The sequence below is a fragment of the Dromaius novaehollandiae genome, chromosome 1 (genome assembly GCF_036370855.1).
Source record: "Dromaius novaehollandiae isolate bDroNov1 chromosome 1, bDroNov1.hap1, whole genome shotgun sequence".
Classification (NCBI taxonomy): domain Eukaryota; kingdom Metazoa; phylum Chordata; class Aves; order Casuariiformes; family Dromaiidae; genus Dromaius; species Dromaius novaehollandiae.
The window spans coordinates 119,217,786-119,242,930 of record NC_088098.1 but is presented as its reverse complement, the minus strand read 5'-3'; the positions used below and the strand labels follow the sequence as shown (position 1 = coordinate 119,242,930).

Below are 25,145 nucleotides of genomic sequence, written 5' to 3'. Positions count from 1 at the left end.
ATCTTTACTTGAATCTGAGAAATGAATGACAGGACCAGAAAAGGAGGAAACATGCATCCCTGGATGACTCTCAGGTATGTGGCAAAAGAAACAAAAAGTATGAGAGAAAAATGGATGCAGATCAGAGTTTCGCTGGGTTAACTGCACAATAGGAGAAGGAAGGGAGCAATGAAAATTTAAGGCTGATCATAATGCAGTAAAGGAAGTAGGATGAGGAAGCAATAGTAAGTCATGAAAGAGAAAAATGAAAAAGCAGTTAAGATCTGAAGGATTTTTAGAAAACCTCAGGAAGATCTTAAATAGTGATGGACTTCTGTTTATTATTCAGATTAAATAACTTCATCTGCATGCAGATCCACTATTAATGGCAGCACTAATCCAAGAACTGTATTTAACTCGTTTTCCAAATGACGTTATCAGGGTAACAAATTTGAGTTTTCACTCTGCATACACCACTCAGCCACTCAGTGATTTTTTCATGCTTTTATATCAGAAAAATTTAGTAAGTTATTTATTATTTAGCTGTAATCTAGGGAATCAGCTAATACTGATTCAGATAATACTGAAACTTATAGTCTGTTAGACCTAACAACATTATTTACTGCTTAAAAGTCAAAATCAAGCAAAGGTAAAGTAATGTAGATCTGTATCCAAAATTAGTACCTACATATCATTGGTATCTGTGTGCTTTTTGGCTGTGTGCTTTATGGTTTTTAAGTTCTCTTGATTTTCTTTTTTCTCCTGTTGCCATTTTTTCTTTTTTTTTTCTAAATCTTGATCAAGCCACTCCAGTTCACTCCTTGATATCTAAAAGCAGAAAATAAGAAAACATTATTTCTGAAAGACTTTTTCTAAAGTGCAGGTTAGAATAGATTGCTTATACTTACGAGCAAAACCACAACCAGTGAAATTTACAGTAAGAGTTGTACTAGTGCTTAATTTACTCTTAGGTCAGGTGTTTAGCACAGGCAGCATACTCATTAATGCTTACCTGCAAACCTCATTCACATGGCTAGCTTCAGAACATGTAATACCCTGTTTTGCAGTTAGCTAAAACATAAAACCTAGTTCCACAGTATTTATGTACACATGCATACTGAAATCCAGCTCACAAGTCTGTTGGATCAGTACTAACAACTGGAAAGCTGGAACACAGCAAGACAGCAATGAATCCGTATGGCTGCCATAACTACTTAAAAAACACCACATCAATACATCATTTGGAAACATGCATCACAAAGTAAAAACACAAGCACCTACACCACCCATGGACAAGTTCACCCATCCTGGCTTGCTCAAACTTTCTGAGCTTCCATTTTTAGTAAATACTCATACAGAAACCTGGATGTGAGACTCCACTGTCCCCTAAATGGAAGTTTGCCAGGCTATTCACATCCAGCGTTAAAGCTAGAATTTTGGAGCTTCCAAGTTGCAGTGCACGGATTTACTCCAACACACAGATGAAAGGAAGAAACAGACATTAAAGTGAGATTGAATGTTACTGAAGTATACAGAGAGGGGGTGAGGGGAATGCTTTTGGCCTCACTTGAATTAATTTTTTTAATGGGAAAACTCCCTAACATAGACAAATAACGTGTAGCATATACAACTTTAACTGTAAAATCAGCTCAGGCAAATGAACTGATAGGAGGCTGATAGTGTTGTCTGGGTTGTCTATTCTTGCTCCCAGCCCTTTTTAAGGACATAAAGCCTGTTAGCAATCACAGCAAATTAAATATTCTCTACTCGAGACCCCCTTCTCCTCAAGAAGAGGGGAAGGCTCAACAGTATAGCACTTTCCATCCCTTGGATTCAGTCAAAACCAATACCTGTCCACTAGATGGAGGCAACCAATCACCTATGTTTTTGTGTTCTTAAGATGGCATACAGACAAAAATTTTGAGATTTGCTGAGTTAGACTTCATGGTGGTGAGGACCACCATTTACATCTCAAAAATACAGTTGATTCATCACGAGCAATCTAAAACTCAGCGGGGGCAGGAGGAGGAAAGGTATTCACTGCAATTTGTCTTTGCTAACCAAACTGTTGCATGAAGAAAAATACTACCTCAATTTCTTCAACGCTTTTTTTTAATAGCTCTTCTAAAACACCGATTTCCTCTGAGCTTCGGCTTTGTAACTGTTCATATTTTTCCTGTGCTTCTTTAAGTTGTTCTTTTAATACCTGATGCTCTTTTTCCATACGCAGAATATCTCCCTGAAAATAAATTAAGTTATGAAAGATAATCTAATAGTCATTATCCACAGGGTGGCAAACATTCATGACACATCTAAAATGAACAGTCTACTGCCAGTTGAGATTCAAATATCTGGACAATTTTTCAGAGGAAATTGTGTAACGGTTTGAATACAGTTCAGGAAATGAACACTCATGTCTGAGATTAATGGAATATGAAGAGAGTTTGAAGGCCATATATCCTCAGTCATCTCCTGATACAGACAGAAGACTGACATTAACAACAGTCTGAGCTGTCTGTATGCCCAAGTGGAATATTTAATCAAACTCAAGATTTTGAGAGGAAGTATCAAGTCTCCCCTGAAACATATTCTAACATCTAAATAGCTACCAAAAAAAAAAAAAAAAAAAACCCAAAAAAACAAAAACAAACCACTCCAAAGTCACCCTTTTTATGAACCTACATGAAGTTTAGAACAAGGACATTTAGGAATACAGCCCAACAGGAAGGGCTAAATCCCTCTTCCATCCAATATCTGTTAAAATATCTCATTTGCAGAGAACTTTATCTTTGCACTACTAAATTTTGGGGCACTCCTTTAACCTCCTTCATGAAAAATGTAAAAACATATAGGTTACTTACTTGTTGCATTTCAAATGGATGAAAAGGCAAGGTATTAGTTTCCCTATCAGCTACTTCACGATTTACCTAGAATACAAACAATCATTACTTAAGAAGCCCTCCTGTCTACATGTGCAACTAGTAGGTCAGTTCCGTTTTGGAGGGCCTAGGAAACCTGACCTACAGTCTTACAAATCCACCATTTTCAAGTAGGTTTATCTATAATGTAAGAAGAAATTAAGCAACTGTTTGCAAAATGGGCTTCAATCTATAATGAAAGCATTTCCCTCTCCCCAGTCTTTCTCTAGTTTAATTGACCATGAGGCATTTATATTAAGAACAGTTCTCTCGGTCTTTAAAAACAGCTGTGCTCTAGATGTCTGAAAGCTTAAGACTTGCAAAAACATCGTTTGGCAGCCCACAGAGGATGTGTTCTGTGGATCCTCCAAAACTCAAGATCTACTGCACAAGTGCCTCCACTCAGAAGGGACTAGAACCAATGACCTCCAGAGTCCTGCTTGCTCTCCTCTAATCCCATCTAACAAGGACCTCCTGAAAGAGCTAAACTTTAGAAGTCTAATCATGCAACACATTAAAGATGTGATAACATCCAGTTTATTCTGTTGCCATATCTAATAAGCTATTAGAAGTCATAGTCAAATGTTAAATGTCTTGCTCTACCACACACTGTTGCAAGCAGAAAAGCATCTGTTGCTTTTGAGCTCCACTAACCAAAATGCATTAAACAGTTAAGAGGCAAGAGTTTTCACTTTGTTGCATGCATTCAAGAATGAAAAAGAAGCTCCATTTTAAAAGCCCAGTCAGTCAAGTAAAAAAATTCATTTTCCAAGAATAATGGGAAACTAATTCTCAGGAACTGCTCACAAAAGCTCTAAAGTCAAGAAATGTAACACAAAATAAGTTTTGAAAAAACATGTTAACATTGACATAATTTGGAAAGAAATAAAATTTATCTTGTAGCTATAAACAGCTATGTCTCCACTAATGACTAGAAACAAATGAAGATGAGGAACTTTTCCCTAATAATCCCTCTAGCATGTTGGATAATCTCTCATACAAATGTACGTGTGCCACATCTGTATCTTCAAAAGCATTTTGAGTGAACAGGCTGTGCTCTGAATAACAAATCTGGATGTGACCACTGTCTTCCTGTGCTACCTGAAGAGCGCTTTCATGACTGGTGTATGCTGATATAACTATAGGGTGCTATTAAAGAGTGAATGCTGCAGCCCCTCTTCTGTTCAGCTGCACGCCCCGCTCTGCCCCTTTCAGCACGTCTGGCAGGGCTTCCCGTGCCTGCAGGATGAGCCTTTTGGTTTTTGTCTTCAGAAGGCAAAAGGGAAACATGTGGGAGTCTCACCCCAACTCATGCTACAGCTGGGCAGTCACTGCAAGACCAGAAGGGAAGCAACAGCCAGCAATTGTTAGAATGTACAAAATCTAAATCCTCAAAGACTGTAAAAGTTAAAACAAATTGCTGAAATAGTTACAAAAAGAAAAAATGAAGACATAGGAGGACTTTCCCTAACCTCTAAAACTAAATTTAAACTGAAGTGTAGCAGGTCCCTCTTTCATTCTGGGTCAAAGATCTCTGAAGATTTCAGGCATAACAAAATTCAGTGACTGTCTCCTTAAAGAATTACAAATGAAAAGCAGGAGTAGTTATAAAAACTGTTGGCAACTCAGACTGGAAGCCCTAAAGTTATTCTCCATCTAGTAAACAATATTTTCCAAATTGACTCATGGCCTTTGGGGGGGGGGGGGAAATAAGTAGCAGAGAATGCTAAACAGTGTTTTGAGTGGCTTGAGGTATTACTTGAATATTTCCTCTTTAAATTCCATGCACCATTCAACCCTTCAGAAAGTCATAAAGAATAATTCAAAAATGAGTTGCATTTTCAACAGCAACAGCAATGTAGTGAAAGACACTGAAAGTTTTCATTAATCGTTTAGAAGCGCTACAAATATTTTTTCCATCTTAATTTCTTACCTGAACAGCTATCATCTTTGTATGAGGATTGTTTTTCATTAGAGGTATACCTCTTTCTTTTTCCATCTTAATAGCCAGTATATCATGTTCAGCTTCATTTGTGTTATCTGCAACAGCAAAATTGTCTTCATATACTGCATTATCCGACTTCTCAAGCAGGCACTGAGGATCTTCGTATGTTTGTATTTCAGTTGGTATAAAAAAGTCAGAGACATATTTTTCGTCTGAAATTGCTGATTCATTATTATCCTGATGAGCTACGTGATCAGCATAAATATAAGTAGGTTGCTTGGCAAAATTTGAAGTGGGAGGCATTTGAGAAGTCACTGGCAATACTCTTTCATATTGATAACCCAGTGAAGTCTGAGGCAAAGATGTATCAAGATTTTTAGAACCAAAGCAGTCTAGTAAAACATCTGAAAAAGATGACTCATTTTTTGTGGTATTAGTATTCTGACTATGCCAAAAATGCACTGATCTGTATGAAATAGGTAGAGAATAGGACAAATATTCTGGAGTCTCATAGCTTGCTAATGTTATGTCAGTAGAGGTTGAAATATGAGGTTGATTAGTGTAAGATAGTGGTTTGAATTCCTTTGCAGCTGGATTTAACTGTAGCTTGTTCTGGGAAGAATTTTCTTGCATGTCACAGCCTGTATAATTTCCCTCTTCATCATCTCCTGTCTCATTTCTGTTAGTAATTTCTTTAATAAGAAGTGCATGCTTCATTAAGCCAATAACATTATCCACCATAACGAAACGAAGGGATTCCAGAAGAAAAGACTTCAGACCACCTGCATCTTCTACAATTTTCCGAGCTTCTTCAGGGAAATGTTCATATTCTCCAACTAATAACTGATCATTAATTTCCAGAGGGCCATGTGCTTCCAAGATTTGAGAGAAATATCTTTAAAAATATATATATAATTGTTAATCAAAGTCTTTTAATTTAAAATTATATTTCACATTTTACATTTTCACAGTAGTATCTTAAAAAAAAAAAACACTTTAGAACCACTGAAAAATGATCATTTGGTAGTTGGTGTTCTAACTAAACATAAACATCTTCTGTAATACTCCTGCTTTTCCCTAATTCAAAGGTGTGCAACTATTTGGAAAAACTAGTACCTACCTTTATGTATATACTTACATGCACCAGACTAACAGGGCTGAAACTCTGGACTTGCACAATACATTATAAAATAGAATCTTGCAAGTAACATTTTTCTCTCCAAAAAGCAAATACTATTTGTATATGTAAAGTATTATCACAGAAAAAGTATATACTATAGTTATTTAAGTATTAAACACAGATATGCAAAGGTGGGGGGGGGAGTTGACAGTCTAGGCAAAACCAAATTTCAGAAAATATTAGACGTTAACACAAGACCTATTTTAAATAAAATCAAGTAAACATAAGGGAAAGTACACCATATGAAAGGGAAGCATGCAGAAATGTAAAAACCCTGAAGATTTCCAAGGAAGACTGGTTTACAAATTGGTGTTTCTTCTGTGGCATTTAGATTACTTTATTATCCAATTTATAAGCCTTTGGAGAAAAAAAAGCAAAGTCCCCTTTACCTACACTGAGCACTTCAATAAAGAATGTGCGGACTAAAAAGACGCTCTGTCATATGACTGAGATAGAAAGACTCAAGTCCAAGAAAAAAAAAAAAAAAAAAGCATCTACCATCTGCATTTTTGGGGGGCCTGAGGCCCCCCCCCCGACAATCCATTGGTTAACAGTCCAATACTATACAAACATAGACTAACAAAGGTTTTCTGATAACAGTTAATGAAAACATCTGAGCTGTACACATGATCTTTCAGTTTGGTGCTTAGCACAAACCAAATCTTAGCCTCATTCACCAAACAAACTCCAAAGTACCAACACAGGATAATTCAGTCGAACAGAAGCGAGTCTCTAACGTAAAACTGATGATCTGTAAGTTGCTAATACACAGAGATACGCATCAAACATAACCATTAATAAAATTTGTATTGAGATACCTTTTATGTATTTTTGTATGCCTTAATTTTGACTTGACTAGGAACGACTACTATGATCACCAGTAAAACAAACAGGGCAATTTCATCTTCAGATGTCAGAAGTATCATCCTGCTTACTGCTTCAGAGCAAAACTCCAGTTCTTATTTGACTATTTTCCTTTGTTATTTATATGCACATTCACAAATATAAGTTCAAGGCCTTAGTTTTCCTGCACTGGTCTAAAAATGTAGTATTATTAGTTATTGTCAGTTGCTTCTACACCCAGAACTGATGACGTTTTATTCCTGACTAATACTGCCACTTCTTTATGGAAATACAGTAACGCTAATTCTCTAATGCAAAGGCACAGAATTTACATGCATATAAGCTAGAAAATTAAATCCTTAAAACTGCTGAACACAGAAATGTATACATACTCATATAAACTCTCACAGGTTGGATCCAAATTATTATCCAAAAGACTTTGATAACCATTACTATTTGAAACATGACAGAGAGCTTCAAATTCATCCATTTGACCCCGAAGATAGTCTGGGATTACAAATGGTTCATAAGGATTCATAAAATCTCTGTAACAGTAAAAAAGCATATGAACAGTAATGTTTTTCTCAGAAAGTAAACATATTTTTCACATATATTGAAAACAACTCATGGTAACTACATAGTCCTATAAAAACACCCCAACACCAAACTGCTTTCTAACAACCAGAACAAACATTATCTCCACAATATTTAACTGCTAAAATTCTTAGGATAGATAATAAATGACCTGCTACCAACCAGCAATAACAAGGCTTAGCCCTGCCTAGCAGTTTTCCCATCTAACCCTGTTTTCGTTTGCTTATTAGAGAATGCAAGAGTTCAACTCCTGATAAATTCTGAGTCACACACATTCTGAGCCACGTGCTAGAGAGGATCTCAATTCAGCATCACACCTGCTTGAATTAGTTTGGATAGCAAAGTTCAGCTGTGACTGATGGAATACATACTAATTTGTCAACCAATTTCTTCTTACATTAAAATGGGATAGGAGGAAAGGAAGATCTTACATGAAAGAACAGTTCTTAGCCTAGAAAATGCATTGGGCTGCAGCCAGGTCACCATGCAGTTGCCTCTTATAGCCTTTAAAAAGTTAATTACCAAATAAAACCCCTTACACCCATCCTGGGGGCACAGAAGTAATGACACTACACAAGCTTATACCAAGGTCATATCGAAAAACACTGAGGTGTGAACCCAGACTTGGTGTTTCTATCTTCTCTGTTACCTGCAAAGCACTTTGGAGTTTGGGCAATGAAACAAAATTGCACGATGGTACTTACAAAGTATTTTCTTCTATAAATATTTTTTCTTCTTCTCGTGGTGCTGTACTAACTCCACTGGACAATACTAAAATAGACTAATTAAAAACAGATTATTATTTTTAAGCTCACAATAGAATATACAAAATGAACTGCTCTAAAGAGTTTGAGTAACTTACTTACCCAGAATGTTGTTCTGTAACTTTACTGTGTTCGGATGCCAGAAAATGAACAGCAAAACTCAACCCGGGTAAGTATAATTACCCATACTGCACCCTCTCCAGAAAGTTTTTAATAATTAAATTACTAGTTTCTTCTTCAGAACTTATTCCGGATGGAGAAATTGGGATATTCAGCCCAGCCTATCCTTTTTACTGATTTCATCTAAATCCTAAATGTGCCTGATTTTTCCACCAAGTTCAGATAAAAAAAACAAACAAACAAACAAACAAAAAAAAAAAAACAAAGAAAGCAAGCAAGCAAACAAAAAAGCTATGGCCTCATTTTCTGCTAACACTTCTGTTAAACTTCTTTCCATTGGAATGCATATCAACTGTCTTTCCAGGAATCCCTTCCTTTACATTTAAGACCCATTGAGCTTTAGTAATTTTACTAAAAGTAAGTTTTCAGTTGCCCCTAGTTCCACATGGTTTTAATATTAGTCCTGTTATATTCACCATTAGAAACATTTTATTTAATTTTTTTTAATCTAGTAACTTCAGAAAAATATAGACATATATGTGGATGTAAGACAGGAATAGAAAAAGCCAGTTGATGACATTAGTAAAGACTTTAACTTAACTTTTGAAATTCTAATAAAGCTTAAAAAAAGAAAGGCTGGGAACATGGAGAAAAATCAGCAAGATTGTAATCAATGCTTTCAGCAAGATTCCAAAAAAGCAGGACAAAAGACAGCATATATGCCAACTAGGATATTATTGCTTGTGACATCTATAATAAAGTACTGAACATTTACTGAACTAGTATTTTTTTGAGCATTAAATGGAACATTCTTTGCTTCTCCAATCACTGATATGCCCTTAAAAATTATCAGAAAAGCCAGTTGAAGATACAACTTCAAATCTATTTTGAGAGGTGTAAGGACACATTTTGCTTTCTCGAAATGACTCGCAGAGAGTCCTTTTCCAAATTCGTTACTTGTCATTGCAAAATGATGTGGAACATAAAATGTTACTTATATAGTGCAGTGTACACATAATTGCAGTAGTTCTGATTCTTCCTCTCATGCTCTGCCATATTCACAGAAGGTTCATCTTTTTCCCATATGGGAAATGAAGATTGAAACAGTGGTTTAGTATGAAGGCATTCTTGGTGGAAAGACTGAGGGTATTTGTACATGATCAAAGCTAGCATTATTTATAAATAACTGGGTTTTTTTTTTCAAATTTAAAAAGCTCTTTAATAGTGACAAATTCCTATTGTAACAAAACAATTAAAATTGTATTAATTGGGTCTTTACAGTATTTTTGACTTCAGGGAAAACTACCTCAAGACTGAGTCTCCACAAGTTATTTAGGAAAACAGCCTCTACACAAATGAACTCTAAGCAATTCCAGTAAATAAATAATCTATTTATAGTAAACAGCTAAAACATTACTGACCCGTGAGTCTTTTGACTTTTTCTTTCTGTTTTTGTTTTTAACCTTGATACCATTAGTCTGAAACAGGAAAAAAACCCAAAGTTATTAGAGCAATTTTAAAGGAGAGTGCTTCAAACACATAATTAACTGAAATCACATAATACACTTCTGCCAGTTAAAAAGACCTTATTAACACTCAAGATACTAACCAAGAAATGATTCAGAATGATGTAGTTTTTAAAAGTTATGGCTTTAATTTGAAAAGCATCTGCAAAAATTGCAGTAAGAATGCAAAATGCTTGTCTCAATCCCTTCAAATTTACTTTGCTTATTAGTAGAACAAATTTCTAATTCCTAAGCCCTACAATTTAATGACATCTGAAAGTAAAGTTAGATGCACTGCCTCCTCACATGTTGCTTTGGACTGTGAAATATATAGTACGATTAGCATTACTACAAATTACGCATGTTCAAGAAAGAATCAGGCTTCAGTTCCAGTTGTTATGGTGAACATGCAGATATGGCAACTAGCAAAAGTCTGTTTGCAAGTTGGGCACACTTTTTTTTTCTACTCCCCAATGCTATTTTTAGAGAGACCTTTTTTACATTTAACATCAAACTGCTGTTATCAAGCAATATGGAAATGCTACCCCCATGCACCAGACTGCCTCATTTGCCCCATCTGAAAGAACAGATACAACACATCACCGCATCCCCCTCCACTGTCATTGCAATTCCACTCCCTTTTATCTTCCTTCTTCAAACCCTAAAATGTACCTTGCTGGTTTGGGTTTTCACTAAAGAGAAGATCGTAAACAAGTAGTTTACTAACAAAAGTTTAGGAAAAAAGGAATGCAGTCTTCAGATACTTTAAGAAATGGGGAGGAGGCCAAAAACAGTAAGTTGTAAATCTCTATCACATCTGAAGATGATGTAAAATAATACATTTCTCATTTGCTTTTGTGCATTTTTATGAAATGCAAACACTTGTTTGCTTTTGAACTTATACCAAAATAGACATAAAGTTAACTTACTGACATATCTTCATTTTCCTGCTTCCTTAATATAATGGTAGGGTCATCTATTGAAAGGATAACAATTAAAGTCACTTTCTTTGAACAGAAACAGTACTTTTTCATGTAATTTGTAACATCAAACTCTGAAATTATAGTAATAATCATTATAATCCTCCTTCATCAAACACCACCAAAGCATCTCAAAGACTGCAGGTGCAGAACCTTCCTAAGACTTAGGGAGAAGTAGTTATTTTGGTTGGACTGTGTAAAGGTAAGTTTGTGCACCAGTCTTGGAAAATAGGACACAAACAGTAGAATGTAGCCTTTAAAGGACAGCTTGCCTTTTTAGACTATACTGCATTTTAAGCACTGAACACGGAAGATTGCATTAATGAAGTGGTTAGTAACTGGCTGAGTTTCATCATTTTATTGAGCACATCAAGTGAAGCGTAAAAACAGGCAGAGTACAGTGCTCATACGAATGAAGAGCTTTATATATTTACCCATTTTATCAAAGAATTCATCTAAAGCTTGATGAAGAAATGGATATTTTTCTCTGTTATCTTCTAAAAGCCATATAAAACAACGGGCTTTCTCCAAAGGCGCTTGTAGGAAGTAATCAATAATTTCTTTGTCTTCAGAACTGGTTATCACATAGTCCAGTTTATTACCATATTTTTCATTCCAGAGTGTAGATAAAATACAAAGGTCAAGCTCTTTTAAAAAATCTCCATACTGAAGGAGAAAGGTCTTTGTAGCTTTCAGGCCTAAAAGAGGAGAAAAAAGCCAACATTTCATTCAGGCCTCAGAGCTCATTTAGTGCTTAAAGTATGATATTCTTCTTCAAAGAGAAGCAGTTTGTTCCAGATATAAGGTAACTAAATTAGAACATGGAAAACCTATTCTACCTTGCAAAATGCAAACAGAAGTTATCAATGAGTTTATATAAAGTTTACTTTTCTTGAACAATCAGTACAATAAATATACATAAACTCTTTAAGGACATGGAAGCAACATAATAGAATTTTTTAAAAAATCTTGTCCAAGTTTTTGGCATCTTTGATACCTATTTTGTCTGTAACAAAGCTTACGCATTCATTCAGGTATAAATTCAATAGGAAACTGTGCAACAAGCCAACACTATCAAAAACATCAAGTTAAATTACTTCCAAGTTATATAGCCAGCTAAATTTACATGACAAAAAAAAAGAAATCGTGATTTGTTTTCCAGAAATAAATGATTTATACCTATTCTTATTTAAGCCTGTTTTGGGCTTTCAAGATTTAGAAACTCTTGATTCTTTTTTGCAAACACTGACAAAGCCCTGCCCACATTAAAATGCTTTACTTTTTCTGAAAGTTTCTGCTGAGACAAATGAGGTTGTTCCTCTGTTACTGATAGCAGGATTTCTAGAAAAGAAAGTACGACCAAGGATCAAGCAAATTAAAAACACAGCTTTTTTAGGATCTAGAGCTAAGGAAGCAAGACTGGAGAGCAGGGAGGTTATCTCTTCATTCGTAAACTGAACGATTATGACATGTTAAGTTCTTCTGCTGTTATTTAAACATATGACCTACCCAAACTATTGAGATGTTTCATCCACTTGTGTAATTTGGGATCTACTTCTTCCAGCTCACTCAGCACATGAATAAAAACCCTTGTTTTTACTTTGTTTTTTTTCTGAATTAAGTAACTGATGAGCTGTTCCATCACTTCATGTGACGTGCTGGTAATTTTGGAATATGACAAGTAATCCTCCTCACTGATAACACACCATGAAAGTAATTCCTTTAATAGTTTGGAAACATCATGAACAGCTGTTTTTATTTGCTCAGCATTTTGAATAATACGCTGCAGGACTCGATCACCAGCATACATGCACTGACCATGACCTGCAATAGGACAAAAACAAGATTTCATGTCTTTTTTAAAGCTGATATTCTTTAATTGTGGAAAAGTACAGATAATCTTGACTAAATTGTGTTTTCTTTAAATTGGCTTTACCACAACACTTAAAATTGGTTAAAAAACATAATCAACTTTCTATAGAAACTATCCTTACCGTTTTAAAACTGTGTTTTGTCAATTTTATATTTGGTTTATACAAAGAAACGACCCTTAGCTTCTTACCTCAATTCGATATTAGGAAGTTATTACCTGCCAGTAATAGTAGCTTCAAGCAATTGTCTGTACAGATTTATTTATGTGGCCTGCAGAGACAGAACTCCTCCAAGCATCAGTTCCCAGAGCCAAGGCATGCTTCTGAATATCCAAGCACCCATGCAGAAGCAAACCTTTGTCCTATCCCATTAATGAACAATGGGCTTGCATGTTGAAGTATCTTTTTTTCCCCTTGACTTCCCATACTTCTAAAGTTACTGCAATTTCTCCAGTTAGGAAATTATTCTTTCTTTATCTGACCTCAGTTTTCAGTTTTTTCTGTAGCAGTATCCTAACTTTACAAGCTTTTTCTAAAAACCACTTCTAAATAGGTAAGGTAAAATTTGAGCCTCTGCCCTCTCAGTGCTTATTCATGAATCAATGAAACAAGAATAAAAGTTTTGTTAAAGAAACTTAAACAGTCATACACTAACAGCTTAGTTATTTAAAAATTAAGATTACTTTTACTTCAGTTCTATTTTTAAGAATAAATGCAAGTCTTTTTTTAAGGGGCAATTACATTCACTATTAGTATTCTGTTATAATTTCATTTAGGACATTCAGAATGCTAATTATGCTACCTCATAATAACTTTTAATAATAATCTGTAATTCCACATACCACTGTGACCATTGCATTGAGATGGTTCATTTCCTGTTTGGTTTTCTTCTGTCTTCTTTTTAGCAGAATTCAGTGCATCTTCTCGTGCACGTTTTCTTCGTAATCTTTTTTCTTGTTTCACTTTTAACTTCCTAAGACTGATAAAAGCAATTAAGCCTAATGATAGCTGAAATAAAAATGCTTAATTCCTGTGTTAATAATAAATTATTTTCTATTTCTTACAATATCTATAAGCTTCCATTAGACTATAAAATATAATAGTTAATTTTATTTTAAAGTTATTAAAAGACTACAATTTCACTACAATTTCATAAAAATCAAGTATACTAGTGTAAGAATATCCTCAAGAATCTTGCAATTACTTTTATTCCCACTAATAATTCCTGAATTAAGATTGAGTGCCTGAAACACTGTCAAAAGGTTTTTTAAAATCTATACCTTAACATTTTGCATGAAATATTAATATTTGAATTTGACTTTTTTCTTACGAATTTAGTTTATCCTCTCAGCATGGTGTCTCATTACTTATAACCTTACTCGAGCAAAAAGTGCAAACTCAGTTATGTCAAAGCTATACAGCATCATTATAAGTGTTTTTTACTTACACTTTCCAAGCATTCATATAAAGTTTGCTAGGTATTAAATGCTGTAGAATAATGGTGTTGAACTTACGCCATGCAGCAATTCCTGTACAAACAACCCTTGCAATCTCAGACCGAACACAGAGGTGGTATTACTAATCTAGATGCACTCAACTTTTCACGGCATGTTTAATTAAGATGACCAATCCGTTAAGACAAGTAACAGTCAGCCATTCTTCTAGTGTTCCAGTTAAGTAGCTTAGCACCAAATGAAGGATATAGATCAAGAGCAGAAGTAAAGAGACAGTCCATGAGGTCTATGTATAGCCTCCAAATCACGGCTTTGCCAAACGACATGTCACTTCACTGCCCACAGATGTCACAGTGAAAGTTGCTTTCAGATATAAGGACTTAAAGATGACTGCAGCAATTTATATTCAAAGGCTAGCAAAAATTTATTTTATTTCAACTAACTTAAGAACATCATCTCAGAGGCAAAGGGCAACAATAGCTTCCCAAAGTATCTGTAGTATTTTAGCAATTCTTAAAAATGCATCTCATCCAAATCTAGTGAAAAATGTTGTTTTCAGTTTGATTCAACTTAATTTTAAATGGTAGAGATCTTACCTTGAACATTTCTGTTTAATACTGGCTCTTGGAGGTTCCTTAGTTCTTGAGATTTTTTGTTCAAACTGCCAAAATAAGTAACATCATATTGATTAAATTTAATCTTAAAGTTAAAATTAATTTTAATTTTTAATATAATAAAATATTGACATATTCATTTGATGTTTAGGAAAAAATAAAAGTAATAGTACAAAACAGATAATGCAGCCTTGTAGGCTAATTAAGCCTTATGAAAGTCTACCTAACAGTAGCTTCCACTACCACAACTTGCACTATAGCAACACATCTTTATCCCCAGAAAAGGCAGGCTGAAAGAGAACACTAAAAGTCAAGAAGAACGGGAGGCCATTTTGCTTTCCTGGTGGGCAGGAAGCAAACTTCGCAATCATTTTTTGCTTCTCACAGACCAATACTGCTCAAGGAAGAAGAATCCATCTTCCATTGACTCTGCCGAGGGTAAGAGCATGGTCCTAATAAACTTATTTAGCAAGGGTGATTAGCTTGAATTTAAACTAAACAAGTTCCTTCTGTGTTGTGCAAGCTAAATATAAAATAAAGCTGCAATGAGAGCTCTCCTATGTAACTGCAAAGGAGCTAACAATACCATAAGACCAGAACTAGTCCACCAGGCTAAAGAACAGTTAAAGTTTCTAAATAATATTCAGATTCTGTAACGAAGATAGCATATTACTTATGAACTTGTAGTTAAAGTAAAGACTAGAATGCATCTACTCTACCAGAGTAAATATTTTAAAGATGATATTCATATTTCTTATTAATATTTACTTACTTCACATTTTATCAGACCAGAAGAACTGAAAATAACTATTTTTGAAATAAGGCCTGTACAATCAGGAGTGAAACATAACTCTTGAAGAAAATCCTGTAGGAGAAAATGAGTTAAACAAAGAAAATATTTACTTCATACAAATTCCGTGTTCTTATACAGATTACAATTACTTAATTTGAGGAAACCAAGGTATTTACAGCTAGCATGGGCCTCAAATCTCACTGGATGAGGAAAGCAAGTCCTAGGAAACTGGATAAGGAGTGCAAATCATAAGGGTCCTGTATCTGTGGCATAATACCCCTTATTCTGAAGGCTACAGAAAAGTCCTCTCCCTCCAACTTCAAGTTCAAGAGTCAACATTAGGAATATTTATCAGTTCATAATCTCCCTAAATTTCCCTTAATGTTATACTGGTTGTCAAAATTGTCTTTTGCAAAATTCCTTTAGGTGTACTGAATTTCAGACTGCTGCTTCAACAGCAAGAGTGTGGAAGCAAACAAACTTCCATATGGGAGGAAATAAATGACGCAAGAAAAACAAGCTAAAGATGGTAAGCCTTCACACAGAGCAGCCTTCCTTCTGTAGAAAGCTGCAGACTTTACCCACACTTGCATATTAATACAACTTTGCAAGACTCTCCACTTCCCTGCCTTTCCTCCCACCAAAAAGTAAAAGTAATCATTTCAGTATGGGTAGAACATCCAGCTGTAGCTCTTAATTCATGACAAACAACTGGATGCTAAAATCCTTACTGGAAAAAGAAGGAATAAAATGCTTCTCCTGTGACACAGATCTTACCTTATCATTTTTATCACTGTATTTTGTAGTTTTCAATTTTTTCCAACAGCTGATGTGAAACTCCACTTTACACTGCTGACAGCAAGCAATACGTATAAAGCCCTAAAATTAGGAATTTAACATCTTTAAGAGGAACAGAAAACAGTGCAAAATTTAAGAGAAGATATGTCAGAACTGTATTTTCCAGATAGCCCTCTAATATGAAAGGGGGCAGAAAACAGGCAAACAAGAAGTTTTATTTCCCAAACTCTTTTAAACTAAAATTTACCTTAAAGTCTGGGTCTGTAAAAAATATTTGGATTTTGGAGTGGCCATGGCATTGCTGATAACGGCAAACTGCATCTGGTTCTGGAGGGAACTTGCATTCCTCAATACAATTCTTTAACATCAGCTAAGAAATACAGAATGATATAAGACAAATTACACACAAACCACGAAAATATCAAACATCTACTTATAAGCTTTTAGGAAATTCTGGAGTGAAAGAGACATCGTTTTTTGATCAGTAGACAACCAATACCAAGAAAACAAGTTACAGAAGCTTGCCTTTTTACACCAAAACATTCAAAAATTTGTTTGAACTGCTATCAGCTAAGTATACATAGCTTCCCTACATGGAGTTTTATCAGACTAAGGTTACACATGCTTAACAATTCTAAGTACATAATGATATAGCAAGGTCTCCACTGTGAAAAAAGATGGGCCAGATCACTCGGAGAATGCGACTAGAACGGTGTTTCTGTTCATTCATGACACTTCCCAGAAGTTCAGGCGTGCCTCTTCTGGGTTATTGTACCAGGTACATACACAGAGACAGCTCAGATCTGGCCCTGCACTATAGCTTGTAAATTCTCCCAGAATAAAAAGTATGAGGCAAAGACATTTGAGTGGCTTTATATAAAAGTCAACCCAAGTCTCAGAGGGCTGACACTAAGCCCAGATGAATAAAATAAGATTAGATACAAACAACCCCCCAGTTACAGTATTTCAGATAGCTGCATCCCACTCTCCAGCAGCCCCAGACTATCCATATATAGGCCAGATTACTACAGTGTCAGCTTGGGGTCTAACAGAAATTATTAGGTCAGACACACTGTTATGAAACAGCAACACCATTGCTTCTGCAACAAACAGGTAAAAGACATAGGCATGTTCACACGCTGAATAACCTAGCAAGCTCTGCTGTGTCAAACTAGCTCCATGGAGAGAGTAGCTCATATGCCTTGTCTTTCATGGCATGAGTTTATCTGGAAACCCTTCACAGATTAACAGCGACTTGATTATAGTATTTTTAAAAAAACAACAACAACACCACCACAAACACTCTTCAGCATGCAAAAGAGCAATGTGTAGTGTCAGAACCACAAATTAGAATGTTCAAGTCAAACAAGGAATTTTATCATAAAACTCCTACTGCATTTACCAAGAACTATACAGTTAAATTCCCCTGTTTGGTTTTAATTATAGCATCACTGTTGTTATTTTCAATTTCACATTCTCACTTATTCCAATTTTATTCAGATTTCTCTACCATTATATTGTATATAGCGTTCACATCTATTTGAAGTTTGATGACATGCAACTAAGAAGTTAACCCATAACGAATCACTTGTAAGAGCAGACTGGTACTATGCTATTACATAAAAATATCCAAGCATAGACCCTTACACAGAGCCCTCTACCCCCTTGCGGTGTAACTGGGTTGCTTTCCAGCATACAATTTAGCATCACACACACCCCCTCAAAAAAAAACAAAAACAAAAAAACCCCACTCCATCCCTACAAAGACCAGGCCTTGGGATTAAGAACACTCTAGATGGTCAGCAACACCACTTGTAGCAGCTGTTCCACACTGAACAGTACCCCTTTTGCCTCTCCCTCTCCTTCTTTGGTCTTGGTAATGGTATGGGGGGGAAAAACCCCAGGATTCACACTACGAATCTTGGTGAAATACACTAAAGTTTTAACACACACACGGGAATGCTCAGTTTGACTGAACAGCATTTATTAACGTACCTGTAAATTCTCTGTTCGTGTCTCTTCAATGACCTTAGATGTTGTGGGCCACGTTAATACCCCAGGTACAATCTTATGATTAACCATTGTTTGTGATTTCATAAACTGATCCAGCGCATCTGCAAATCTGAAGTTTAAAATAGGAACAAGATGTTCAGAACATATATCAGTAACTCTTCTACATGGCATGTAATACTTCCATGATTCATTTTATGATCCAAGAAATAAAACAACCGTTAGAGTATGTAGAAAGAAAGAGCATCTGGTTCATTAAATTATCTGGTTAAGAACTATTCAGTATAATAGAAACAACAAATAATAAGGAAAGTGATAAATTTAACCACAGACATACAAGCCTAACGAGCAGACAATAATGGAGACAGTGGTGAAGACCAGAACTTTTCAGCCACTGATTGATGGGCCATTAAACTACCCAGGCATAGCCTTGAAGAACACCAACCTGAACTTTGTAACTAATAAGAAGGGAGAAACACCTCATTAGATTACCATGAATATTATGGAATATTTGAGAGGGTTTGTAAGACTATGTAAAACTTACTATGGGTCAAAGGTGGAGAAAGGAAAAGAGCAGGGTGAACCAGGGAGGGACAAGCAAGGGAAAATGAGAGGAGGCAGGGATAATGGGGCTGGTGACATGCAAGCGGGCTAGTGCTCAGTATGCTTGTCTGACTGAGCCCCGCACCTGATCGCCACAGTCTATCTTATCTTCTTAAATCCTTTTCTTATTTTTTCACGTGTAATCTCACTCTCTATTCCTATGTGTGAATGCTGCAAGGTCTAAGTGCAAGCAACTGGAGAAAAGGCAACAGGTCTCAGAGCTTGTAGGTCTAGGTGCTAACAACTGGCATGCAAGAGACATCCAGGTGCCAGCAACTGGGGAAGGGACTGTGAGCCATAGGGCTTAAAGGCCTGGGTGCCAGTAACTGCAGGGACCACAGGTCATAGAGCTTCTGGATGCCAGCAACTGGAGGGACTGTGCATGTGTACACTTGTGTATTGAAAGGTCTGCATGCCAGCCCTGGAGGTACACGTCAGCAACTGAGAGGCTTATATGGCAGCAACTGGAAAAACCTGGGTGTGTTTATTTTTCCTCAGTGAATTTAATCCTGTGTGCACATGTGTGATCCACTAGCGAACTTCAAGGTGGCCAGGGAGCAGGAGGAGACCTGAACCTGGAAAGGCTTCAGGTCTGAGCTGGTGGCTGGGTAAGGGGCCCATGGTCTGGGCACGGATACTAGGCAGACTGAGAGCCTGTGCTGGTATTCAAGGGATCCATGAACATGGGTGTGCTTGTGAATCTGGAGAGTGAGGGCGTGTGTGTTTTCACCAGTGAACTTCGATCCTGGTCAGTCAGAGAGAAGGAACAGGACTCTGCTATCTGTACTTATGTTTGACATTAGTTCTGGTAGTGTTATAGGCAAGTGCCACTCTGTGGTAGTCTGTGTGGCCAGCTGTGTTAAGTGTCCTGTCTGTGCATATGTGCCTCTCTGGGACACATGCTCAGCCTTGCTACTGGCCAAAGTTGCAAACAGGAACAACAGCCGCATCAATCAGACTGGGACAGAGAGACCTCCTGGGCCTTAGAGGGCACCCAGCTAGACTGCAGCAGCCAGGAAGGAGGAATCCCCATGTCCTGGAGTCAGCTGGATTCAGTGGCTTCCGTAACATCCTTAATGGTAAAAAATTTAAAGTTGTAATAAGCCAGTCTGATATACGAATTTAGTGCTTAAAGAATAATTAAAAGAACACATCCATGACTTCTCAAATATGATTTCTGCATCAAATATTGAAGCTTTATATTATACTAACCTGTTTTGTCTCAGGTATACTCTTCCAATTCCATAGTACGCCAAACAATCAAATCTTTCTTCCTGGTACTGTTCTATTATTTTGCTAAACTGGTCTTCAGCCTTTGTCAATTCCTTCAAAACAATTTTAAGGCAAAATATGTGACATTTATCCAAAAGTTTTTCATTTTTCCTCTCCTCTTTTTTCCTCCAGGATAGCAGTAAATTCAGTATGCCCTATTCTATGAACAGTAAAGTCCAATTAAGAAATCTTATGCTCATATATAAAGGCTTCCTTTTCTTTAAGAAAACTTCTTCTGTAAACATGGGCTCCCTAAAACAATAAAATGAACTGACTGAGCTTGTTGCGCTATGGAAGTCCAGATGTTTTTAAACATGTTGTCATACATTGAATATTTTTAAACAATAGAGAAAAAAAGCAAGTCTTCTGTTAGTATTTCCATAACCAAAAGCATTTTTTTTTGAGTAAAAACACAAAATTTTGAATAAAAACAATATAGTTGTTTAATGTCATACCTCAGGCTGTCCTATTCCAAGAAGAGCAGTGGCATGTCCATAGATGATTACAACATAATTAATAACGCGAAGATTCAGTTGCTGTAAATAGAGTCACATTATAGTAGTGGCATGCACAGAAACTAGAACATTACTCTCTACTGGGAACTGAAGATCTTCGCTACAGTAGAGTTAAGAAAATATTGTATCATCCTACTTATCACAGCCTCTAAACAGATCAATGTTACAATTAGCATAAAAATTGAAGGTTAACAAATCTGACCTTTTCTGATGGCCTTGCGGTCATTTGGCCACTCTATTTATTTCAAAGTAACACATCCTGAAATTTCTGCTTTTAGAAATGCTTTAAATGGGCCTTTGTGTGTTGAATTCATATAACACAGCGCATGTCTGCTACACTACAATACTCCATTTCTCAAGTTTATGTTCAGAAGTGAAAAGATTCTACTGAAAAAAACTCAAACTTTTTTGTATTAATAAACCATGCCACAATTCCAGATGGACTGGTGCGTTAGTTGCTTAGACAGTTAATACCGACTTGTTCTTGGCACTTATTAAAATGAGAGCTTGGGCTACAGACATGCACATACACATAGTCAAACAAAGCTAAAACTATGATACAGTATTTGTAGGAAATCTAGAATGACAACCACATTAGTAGCAAATTGGCTAGATATAGGCACACAAAAATTCAGTGTTTACCATCCAGGAGTTACGTGACCAGAAGTATATACACTCTTTTCATCCTGCACTAATTATGAATAAAGGTTAAGCTGACAATGCAGAGTATTTTCATACTAAATATTTCGGCAAATATTTTTAATATTGCATCTAAAAATGCACATGTATATGCTCAACATTACTAAGATACATCCTATAATACTACAGTTTCCTTATCCTGTTCTCCATTTTTCTCGTTTGTAAGCTCCTTGGTATATACGTCAGTGCAACACCTAGTGTGAAGTCAACTTTATGGGCAACAATTCATTAATAAAGATTATTTGGGGGCAGGGAAAGACTGAAACACAGTATTGAAAGCATAAAGCTCAATTACCCTTAATAAATAGGTTATTCTCCTCAATTTACCTTTAATTCTGAAGGATTTAAAATGCTCAACAATTGTGAAAAGGCTTGTTCAGCGCTGCGACACCTCTGGTCCATCAAGGCTGTATAACCATCACGAACAAGAGATTTCAACTTTTCTGGCAACATAGTTAAATCTACCTGAAATATTTAAGAAAACGGTAAGTCTACAAAGAAAGCACTCCTTTTTTAAATGAAGTAAGCTGTTTACAAAAACATTTATCCAATAAACAACTGTCAAAATTCTGTATTTTCTACAGTTTTATTATAATTCCACTTTTCTAAGTAGAGCTGAGTAGCAACATTCACTGTAAGATGAGCTCGATACCCCAATCTTTTCTTAAACCAGCAAGTCAGATAAACTTTTATAAAATTCTGTTTCAGATTCACCTTCTAACAATTTAATTTTCCATAGACATACTGCAGTTAATCTCTTAAAATCTATTTTTTATTCTAAATCTAGATCCCTTTCTCTTCAGAAAGTCTCACAAGTTTAGTCCAAACATCATCATATTACCTCTCCTATCCAAAAGAGACTTATATTTTTCCTCACTTTGTACATGCCAGCTTGTGTAAAAATATTTTTAAAAATTTGAAAGTTATTTCATCCTGCCTATACTTTCTATCTACACTTCTAATTAATGCTCAAATGTATCAGAATTCATTAAGTTGTTAGCCTTTCACTACAGGTGCTTCTGAAGACTTTCCACTCATGAGGCTAATTCCAGACAGACAGTTTCAGAATTAGGAACTTTTTTCCCTTGATTTGTTAAAACACTAAAATGAAGTTAAAGTTAGTTTTGGGAAGCAGATCATTGTGCTAGAGTAGAAGCACTTAGACTATTTAAGAAGCTCCCCCACCATTTATTCCTGCAATCAGAAGCAAAACCAAACAAGAACAAAAAGGCCAACCTGTGCATTTTCGGCTGCAGTACTTCCATTAAGCCTTCCGTTAAAAGTCGTTCCCCCTCCTCCTTTTTTTTCTTTTTTGTTTGTTTGTTTGTTTGTTAAGTTTTAACATGTTGACATTTGAGCTTATTTTTTCACCAGGATTCTAAAGACGGGGTTGTGGGTAGGGAAGAAACTGAGTGGGAAGTTTTTGGAAGAATGGGACATATGAACTTTTCAATTGTCTGATTTTTCTAATGTTGTACTTAACTGTATTCCTATGAGCTGAATTAGAATTTTGATACACCAAGTTTAATACAGGTCTAGAACACTGGAAAAGAGCAACAGATGCCCTTTTAGTATCAATTCACATGGATGTTTTATTTTAATATAATAAACATGTCTTAATTGTTAAATTTTAAGTTTTTAAAATGGAAAAAACTAATGCAAAATACTATGATATTTACTGTAGCAAAGGCCTTTACACAGATAATACATTTTTGAGTATCCTAACATTGAATTGGCAACAGAATAAAATTAGTATGCAAAATAACACAGATGCCATTGTGTAGAACAGAATCCTTTTGTGCCACAACATATATACAAGATATTGCTTATAATGACATACCTGCAACAGCTTGAATGACTGACACCTGGATTTGATCACCCAACTGAACTTACCCTAACACAGTCATTACTACGACCTAGTCAGAATTACTTTACTACACCCTCACTAATTTTTCATTTTCTGTTTCTTTCTGTACTTTCTTAAGGATCTGCAATTCATATTTAGTTTTCATCCTGTGGTCTGGTCATAAAAGACAAAACATTACATAAGAAGAAACCCATGAGCTAATCAAAGTTATGCTTATTAACAGAAGTGGCAAGAACAACAGAAACTACAAGTAGGTACGGAGAACACCAAATTGCAGAAATATGTTTATGACAAATAATTAAGACTTACTTTTGATTTTTTAGAACAAAACTAATAATACAAGGTAACACTGTCAGAGCACAGTGTTATTGAACAGGAGAAATTAATCTAACAATAAGATAATAATGTGTTGATATATATGAAGCTGATTAAGCTGACTAAAAATACTGCTTTTGACATGACTGCTGCATTAATCTTATTTTTGTAAGAATTTTTAGGAAGCAAGGAGTCTGAGTGAAGGCAGAACATGTGTCTTCTCTTGAACCTAGTTTTCTCTTATGAGGTAATAAAAAAAGAATAGTAAATTCTGGTGTCTACTTCTCCAAATTAACAAAGTGCAAAGGACTAATTACGTACATCCCTGTGGATTCATTCAAGAGCTTCAGGATACTCATCAATTGTTGCTGATGAGAATTAAGATGGAGAATTTGCAACTTGTGAATTTTATTGGGTTCTAAACAGCCATTCAACCAAATGCTCTGTGATTATTTCCAAACATATGGATCAAACACAGGAAGACACATTTAGAGGGAACTCTGGGAAGGGCACTATACATCCCTGAATGATTCCCAGTGATCTTTTGTAGTTTTTTGTTACAAATTAAGATACAAGACAGCCAAGTTACTCATTCATGCTTCTAATTAAACATGTTACTCTGTGACTGCATAGGAAATCAGTGTAACAAAATTCAGCAAGAGATCTTATGGAACAGGAAGGTTGACTTCATTATATTAAACTGTAAGTTGATTTTACTCATTCATATTCACACACTCACTTACACACCAAAAAAATAAATGTTCAAATGGTCTAGACAGGATGACTTTGGTGTGACATGGGATACGGGCTATTGAGTCCACAGCATCTCTGGGGTTGATTTTGACTGGCAATGACAAATGAATTTTGAACTTGCCTGTGACACCGTTAGCAGTGCGTGCTGGTTTTGATCTTTTTCCTCTTTCCTTTGTCTTGCCACTTATAAGTCTTTGACTAAATTTTTTATTTTTTCTGTTCTAGTTTCCCTTATCTGAATATTTTGTGGCTTCAATTTTGCTCTCCACATTCTTGGCATCTTTAAGTCAGTTTTTCTCTCCTCTTTATTTGAATGAAATCACACATACAGTACTCCGTGGCAACTGACACTTACCTTCCTCTTTAACACTGCTGTCATTTTCTCTGGTGTTCATAAACATACATTTTCATATTTCATTCAAACTAAACTTAATGTTTATGTAACAAGTTTCTGCAACTAAACCATCTCTGCATAAGAACCAATTCTTTTCTGTTGGATGGAAAAACAGTTTGATCTGAAATCAACTAAGGGCCTGAGTTAACTGCGCAGTATAAACACATAGTTTATGGTTATTAAACAAATAGATGCGTAAAATCCTAATCACCTCAATATAAAGCACAGATTTAATACAAAATTAGTGAAGTTATAATTATATATGCATTAAGAAGTAATTCTGACAAAAGTAATGAAACCACATAGACTTCCTGAAGTCCAAAAAAAATGATATTGTTCTTTTTCTCCATAGTCACTAC

At 35.6% G+C, this 25,145-nt stretch overlaps 1 protein-coding gene across 9 annotated transcripts in view; it reads right to left on the bottom strand.

Annotated features, from left to right (window-relative positions):
* The window catches only part of TTC3 (tetratricopeptide repeat domain 3), a 91,038-nt gene that overhangs the window by 35,935 nt on the left and 29,958 nt on the right, over positions 1–25,145 (bottom strand). For 8 of the 9 annotated variants that reach the window (XR_010392620.1, XM_064524851.1, XM_026121518.2 and 5 more), the window contains 19 exons: positions 21,785–21,922; positions 20,699–20,779; positions 20,184–20,296; positions 18,354–18,480; positions 16,606–16,728; positions 16,338–16,439; positions 15,540–15,632; positions 14,750–14,814; positions 13,542–13,678; positions 12,338–12,652; positions 11,263–11,526; positions 10,778–10,824; positions 9,765–9,821; positions 8,164–8,240; positions 7,258–7,410; positions 4,831–5,737; positions 2,841–2,906; positions 2,069–2,218; positions 668–807 (listed from right to left, as the gene is read on the bottom strand). Coding sequence is in view for 8 of the 9 variants with exons in the window: in XM_064524851.1 (XP_064380921.1) it covers positions 668–807; positions 2,069–2,218; positions 2,841–2,906; positions 4,831–5,737; positions 7,258–7,410; positions 8,164–8,240; positions 9,765–9,821; positions 10,778–10,824; positions 11,263–11,526; positions 12,338–12,652; positions 13,542–13,678; positions 14,750–14,814; positions 15,540–15,632; positions 16,338–16,439; positions 16,606–16,728; positions 18,354–18,480; positions 20,184–20,296; positions 20,699–20,779; positions 21,785–21,922 (3,155 nt within the window). In the remaining variant the exon portion in view is untranslated. The remainder of the gene's footprint in view (positions 1–667; positions 808–2,068; positions 2,219–2,840; positions 2,907–4,830; positions 5,738–7,257; positions 7,411–8,163; positions 8,241–9,764; positions 9,822–10,777; positions 10,825–11,262; positions 11,527–12,337; positions 12,653–13,541; positions 13,679–14,749; positions 14,815–15,539; positions 15,633–16,337; positions 16,440–16,605; positions 16,729–18,353; positions 18,481–20,183; positions 20,297–20,698; positions 20,780–21,784; positions 21,923–25,145) is intronic. The other variant, XM_064524856.1, reaches the window with a different exon arrangement.